The sequence below is a fragment of the Microplitis demolitor genome, chromosome 1 (genome assembly GCF_026212275.2).
Source record: "Microplitis demolitor isolate Queensland-Clemson2020A chromosome 1, iyMicDemo2.1a, whole genome shotgun sequence".
Lineage (NCBI taxonomy): Eukaryota > Metazoa > Arthropoda > Insecta > Hymenoptera > Braconidae > Microplitis > Microplitis demolitor.
The window spans coordinates 10,039,010-10,046,335 of NC_068545.1; the positions used below are offsets into that span (position 1 = coordinate 10,039,010).

Consider the following 7,326-nt stretch of genomic DNA (forward strand, 5'->3'; position numbering starts at 1 on the left):
CAGTAATTTTAAATGTAGAATTATCTCTATAGGTTTGTGTCACGAGTTACTATTGAAGTTGGACATTCATTTTTTTTATGTGTTAGCTTAACTTTACAGTACCTGTAGTCGCTGGAACTGGATGTTTGTATGATAGTATTTTACACTGACTCTAGGTATTACTTTTATTTTTCTTATTTTTGTTTTATTTTGACCGCTGAGTTTTATACTTGGCAAATCACTGATTTTAATAAAATGTTGCAAGATGATTAATACCGTAAATGTAAAAATACTTGTACAATATAAACTAGTACGGAACTAGCGTAAAACTGAAGTATGTGTGTGGACACAAAAAAACTAAACTAGTACGGAACTAGCGTAAAACTGAAGTATGTGAGTACACAAAAACTAAACTAGTACGGAACTAGTGTGAAAACTGAAGTGTGTGCGTACACAAAAAAAAAACTAACTGTTTAGTCCGGGACTAAAATTGAAGAGAGTATTTTCTCTTTTGTGACACCTTTTATACTTTTCTAATTGGTTAATCTAATGTATTGTTCTGGGGGAAGACTACATCCAATCGGAGCGCAGCTCCTTAATGGCCTTCCCTTTCCTCATGGTTTTTTGCCCTGGAAAACACTCCCCGATGTGGGCCTATGTGCGTGTGCACCCGTGCATACACCCACATGTACATTATTGTATTTACTTAAATATATTTATTATAATATTTCAGATTTCTTTATTATTATAATTTTAATTTATTTATTATAAAATTTAAATTTAATTATCATTAAATTTCAAATCTACCTATGTTAAAACAACTTAAATTTATTGTAGTTTATTTATTATAAAATTTATATTTAGTTATTATTGAATTTCAAATTTAGCTATGTTAAAACAACTTAAATTTATCGTAGTTTGTTTATTATAAAATTTAGATTTAGTTACTATTGAATTTCAAATCTATTTATGTTAAAACAACTTAAATTTATTGTAGTTTATTTATGATAAAATTTAGATTTAGTTATTATTAAATTTCAAATCAAAATCTACTTAAAATTTACTTGCTATCGAATTCAAATTTATTTGTTAGTGTTAATGATTTGATTATATTTTGCAACCTGATAGTTAATCAATATTTTGAATAATTTGTTGCAAAATTCTAACATTTAAACATTTTCATTAGTTAACATTTTCTGTTAATGTTTAATTTTTATTTCCTTAATGACCTCTACGTCATAGGATTTTGTGTCCGTCTCTAATTTTGTCTATTTATTCTATGATAAAATATTTCAACAAAAGTGCACTTAAAGTGAAAGTAAGGGATTTAGATTGTGTAAAGATTGTTTATTACAACTAAAATTTATTTACCTCTTACCTACGCCACGTACGCTTTTGTTGATAAATATTTTTTTAAATATATATATTTTTTTGTTTAAAGTGTTTCCAGATGGCCTCTGGGCCTTTACAATTACCTGAAGGGTCATTAAAATTACATTTAGTTGTTTTCTCTAGCATTTCAACAAATGTCAAAACAAACGAGTCTAATCTTTTTAAAAGCATTCCGAATTTTATAAATAGAAAAAGTAAAATCTGGTCGTCGGCTAAATTTTTAGCTGGACGTAACAATACGAAAAAAGTTTCGACAGAAGTTCGGAAATCTGAAAATATCCGTAAGTCGTATTCAAAGAAACGAAAAAATGTATTTAATCCAAAAACGGCGGAACGTGATGAAAGTGTTCGGAGTACATCGTCTAAAAAACTGAAAAATAATACTGAAGACGATGTACCCGAAAGTTGCACTACTGAATTTCGAATAATTAATTTTATTACGGTATTCACTGCCATTTCTGCTCTTGTGAAATGTAAAAAATGTGATGGAAACATTGAATTTCTAACAGCTAGTACACGTGGGCTGGGATTTAAAATTGTAGTTTCATGTAATAACTGTGACAATGAATACATTCCTTCCTGCTCTTTCATTGGGCATTCTTATGAAATAAATAGACGTTTCAATTTTGTGATGAGAGTACTAGGGATAGGATACGAAGGTTTGTGCAAGTTTTGTGGCCTGATGGACATGCCGGCTTTTTTAGATAAAGCTACGCATATAATATTATTGAAGCAAATTTTAGATTGTGGTAAAACCGTTGCAGAAGCCTTGATGAAAAAAGCTGTGAATGAAGAAAAAGAAGGAATTAGTGAAAATAAAAATAAGAATGATTTGATTGTATCGGGAGATGGAACTTGGCAAAAACGGGGATATACATCAGCATTTGGAGTTTCTTCCATAATTGGCTATTTTACTGGAAAGATTCTAGATATAAACGTTAAAAGTGCTTATTGTAAGCTATGTGAATATTGGAAAAAGAAACGAAGTACGGTTGAGTTCGAGGAATGGTATGAATCACATAAAGATGAGTGTAGTGCTAATCACGAGGGGTCTTCTGGGAAAATGGAGGTGGATGCGATGATTGAAATGTTTCAGCAGTCTGAAACAAAACATGGAGTTAAATATGCAAACTACATTGGCGATGGTGATTCGAAGACCTATTCGGGAATTATAAAAGCACATCCTTACAAAAATACAACCGTAAATAAAAAGGAATGTATAGGCCATGTTCAAAAGCGGATGGGGACTCGACTGCGTAAACTGAAACTTCAACAAAAAGGTCTTGGTGGTAGAGGTAAACTTACCGGAAAAGTAATAGACAAATTAACTGTGTATTATGGTTTATCAATACGTCGTCATTGCGATTCTATTGAAGATATGAAATCTGCTATTATGGCAACTTTTTACCACTATGGTTCGACTGATGAAAATCCGAATCATGGTATGTGTCCAAAAGGCGAAGATTCTTGGTGCTCTTACCAGCGCGCTGAAGCAAGTGGAGAGCTTGATACTTATACTCAAGATTATTCTCCCTTACCTTGTGATGTTTTAAAAGCTATTAAACCGATTTACGACGATCTCAGTAGTGATAATTTACTTTCAAGATGTGTAGGTGGATTCAATCAAAATAATAATGAGAGCTTCAACCAACTAGTGTGGAAAATATGCCCAAAAACCATGAATACTAGTTTTACTATCGTACAAATTGCTGCATACATAGCTACATGTATATTTAATGGAGGTACAAATTCATTATTAATGATTATGAATGCCCTAGGACTTAATTGTGGGTCTAATTCCCATCGGTATGCAAAAAAAAGGATGCTGCACGTGTAAAAGTGGCAGATCAGCGCGCCAACGACAACACTCGGGAAGGCAGAATGCTTCGTAGGCAACGGCAAATTGATGTTTTGGAAACTTCCACAATGGCTGATGAACTATTATATGGCCCAGGAATAGATGACTCAGTGTAAGTGATTAAATAATTCGTATTTCTGTACGTAAATCTAGCGCGAAACTTTAAATGCGTTTTTCTCAAAACTACGTTTTTTGAACTGGTGACAACTGTAACTTGAAAACCGCTCAGTAGATTTTAATGAAATTTATACATTTTTTAGAATACATAATAAACTCGGGCCTGATCGAAGGATTTTTTTTTTTTTCAAAAATTTCGATTTTTTAAGACCAATGAACTGTTGACTTTTTCCCAAAAATTTAGAAAAAAAATTCCTGAGTCCGCCATTTTTTTAATTTTTGAAAAAAAAAAAAGCTTCGATCAGGCCCAGGATTATCTATTTATAAAACTAATTTTTCTTATCCGATTGATTTTAGATGAATCTCCAAGGACTTATCATTGTCACCGCAAGGACCTTTTTTTTGGACTGGGTCAACAGAAACAGCTATAACTTTGGAAATTATATTTTTTTTTTTTAAATTTTCGTGACTTCAAGTCAAAACATCGTATAATAATGCCATATTATTACTTTTGTAAAATAAAATGATTTAATACCGAAAAAAAATTACTGAAAATTATCATTTTTTCGTGTCTCTGACTACCCCTAACCCCTTAATCAAAGCAAAAAAGTCCATTTTGGCTTTGACAATCAATTACTCGGAACATAATGGTCGAACAGACAGTCGAAGTAGAGTTTTGAAAACTGCAAAACATTTTCTATGAGTCACAATTAGTGGCTTTTAATGAAAAAATTTTTTTTGAAACGACAATGTTGATTAAACCACAGGTAAAAATTGGCATATTTAAAGATATTCGGAAATCTTGGTGAAATTTTGGATATAATGGATAAACAAAGGATACTGTCCAATTTTTTTCCACTGCAAAGTGCCCTAAAAAAATCCTTAGAATTTCAAGGGCTGCGATTTTTCGTTCTCAGTGTTCCAAAATTCTAAATTTATCGTTTTCGCTAAAAATCACGATAATGGGTAGTTTCTCGGTTTTTGTTCATTTTTTCTATTTCAAAATGGTTTTTTCACCAACAATCTTAATTTCAATGATGAAAAAGATTGATTATCGAAAAAAAAAATTTTCCAAAATTGTTTTTTATTTTGGTTTTATTCGCAACGATTAATCATAGTCGAAAAAAATTCCTCAGTTTTGTTTTACCGGCTGCAGTAGTGTTACCCAAATGATACCACGTGGAGGTTGCTCGGTCGGATTTACGCTTCTTACACATGAGTGTGTTTGTGTGTGCGCCTGTCTGTGTGTTTGTTTGGGTGCGCTAATGCCGCTGGTAATAAAAAAATTGAGGAACCGTGCATAATGAAAAAATTTGAAGTCCACATCTAAAAACTAGAAACATGATGCTACAATTTGCTGTTTTTATTTTTACTCTACGACTGTTTTTCACCAAGTACAGTATGTACTTGGAATTTGGAATTGTTTTTATATCTCTTAATTTTTGTGTCCAGTGTATCTCCTTTTTTTATCGTCAAACTTTTAAAGTTTAGTAAGGGAGGGTGGGGTAGAGCGGCCCCCCAAAAGCTTGATCAAAAAAAAATTTTTCTTAACGGATGTAGATAGTGATTTTCAATAGGGTTCTTGTGATCGATAATACAAAGAAAATAAGAAAAAAGTTAGGCCGATTAATTGTGTCAATCGAGAGTTATTTGGTTTACTAAGTTTCATACAGGACAACTGACGACTCGTGTCACTGGGATTAAAATAATTTATATTTAATTAATGAAATAATCAATCGACTTGAGATTGGCTCGAAAGTATTCTTTAATAAATCGTCTTCGTGTTGGTATACAATTTGACTCATTTCATTGTAATCAAAAAAGTATAGAGAAAACTTAATGTGAGTGAGTGAGTCAAATAATTTAGAGCGATCATAAAGCACCCTCAGCGCTTTCGCGCTGGAGGTGTGCAATAATAATTTATTTCTTGATTTTTAAAATTTTTTAAATAATGCAAAATGATCTGTAATCTAAAAAATCGAAAAACACGTTTTTTCGGTTCAAAATAATGGCAAATAAGAAATATAGAATTGTTTTTTTTTTTTTTTTAAATAACAATCAGTAATTAAATTAATCGGAGGGAACGATTTATCACACCTTAAAAAATTTTTTTTGAATGATATAAAACCAAAAATAGTTGTCAAGAGAAGGAAATACATTCTTAATTATAAAAACGAAGAAAAAAAAATTATCTTTTTTCGGAGAGGAGCCTCTCTGCCCCACAAAAAAAATTTTTTTCAGAATTTCGGCAAAATATCCATAAATTTGTTCGAAATAGGACAAAAGTAAAGTGATCCGATGGTTGAAAGCCACAAAAAGTAATAATTGGCTCAGGGGGTCGCTATGCCTCACCTTTCCCTATAAAGGCCACATAAAAAATATTAATTTTGATAAATTCAGTGATTTTGATCTTAGATTTTGCTATCCGCTGATGTGTGTCCACAATGAACACGTCTGCCGTAATCAATATAAGCTTTATAGAAAATAATAAATAAAATGTATTAATGGCAGATCTGGTCAATTACTTTAAAAAAAATTTTTTTTTTAGCATTTTTAAAACTGTCTGCTACAATGTTAAACGCGCGATAATGGTCTGCCATTATTATTTTCCGTTAATAATATCAATATATTTTGAAATTTTATGTACAGTAGGTATAGGGGCCTCAATGTGCAAAAACCCAGGTCTGTTCAAGACATACAGGTATCTGCTCACTGGCTCTTAAACTAGAAAGAAAACTTCTTGCCAAATTTCATCCAAATCGAAAGGGGTCAATTTCAACTATACATCGATTCAACATGAAATGACCCACTATTTAATTCTAGATGCATTTTAGGAGTTGATTTATTTTAAAAAAATACTTTTAGATATGCCAGCATGAATGTATCTATTGGTATTTTCATAGAGATTGTTTATTATTTTTGAGACATCTAAATAGAAAGAAAAATATTTTAAAAATATCTTATTTTGTTTACTGGTTCAAAGAAATCTGCGAGCACAGTACGTATAATTAGATTTAATCTTATCTAATCCCTGGTGGATCTAAATTACGATGATTTACAGTAATATACCTATAGGTAATTTACGGTATTTTACAGTGAATTACGGTAAAACACGGCAATTCATCGTAATTTGCCCTATTTCCCACCGTAAGCACCGTATGTTTTTTTTATATTTACAGTTTTTACAGTGCAATCTTTCACTCTACGGTAAAATACTGCAGGCTTGCCAGAATTTTACGGTAAATCACCGTTCTCCTCCTGTGAATTTATGGTAAAAACCCGTACTTTTGCCACAAGCTACTGATAGTTTATCGTAAAATACTGTATTCTACTGTAGAATATCGTAATTTACCATGAAAAATAGTATTGTACCGTAAATTACGGTGTTTTTTTCGAGTACAGTAAATATTGGCAATTACCGTAATTGGGATCCGCTAGGGAATAGTGTAATGTTGTTCAGAACGAGATCTAATTATTTATAATCATATTCATTAAGTTTCATATATTCCAAAATTGCTGTGTAGTTACCTGATGTTTATGATATTTATGAGTTGAAAAAACTGTTAATTTCATAGTGATCTGAAAAATTAAATTGAATGAAAAAAAATTGATGTATATTATTTAGTGAATTGGGCAACTGATTTGAATTTTTTTTTTCTGAGTATCAAAAAAGGTTTTTACAGTTCTAGTACCGATTAATGTTGAAAATTTAACTGTTTATCGGGTTATGAGTTATATGACACTGCTGTAAAAATCCTTCTCTTAAGTTTCATCAAACACGCATACACATACACACATAAACACACACAGACACACACAGCTAGATAAACAGTCTCTCAAAAACAGTCAGGAATGATGCTCTTGATTTTAAAACGTGGACATCTGTGTCACATCTGGGTTTTAAGAATCGGACTGAAACCCATCGTTTCGTATAGTTTTAAAATTTTAATATTACTCTCCGGAAGTTCAAAATTAATTGA

The 7,326-nt window shown here is 31.3% G+C and overlaps 1 protein-coding gene across 6 annotated transcripts in view; it reads right to left on the minus strand.

Annotated features, from left to right (window-relative positions):
- Window positions 1-7,326, minus strand: part of LOC103571360 (dystrophin) — a 257,760-nt gene that overhangs the window by 79,258 nt on the left and 171,176 nt on the right. For 2 of the 6 annotated variants that reach the window (XM_053741349.1, XM_053741353.1), the window contains exons 1-2: window positions 7,039-7,128; window positions 6,875-6,925 (exon numbers count right to left, since the gene is read on the minus strand). The exons of the other annotated variants lie outside the window; for them this stretch is intronic. In XM_053741349.1, the coding sequence (XP_053597324.1) occupies window positions 6,875-6,919 (45 nt within the window). In that variant the 5' untranslated portion in view covers window positions 6,920-6,925; window positions 7,039-7,128. Of the gene's footprint in view, window positions 1-6,874; window positions 6,926-7,038; window positions 7,129-7,326 lie in introns of those variants that run through there. 6 annotated transcript variants of the gene reach the window in all.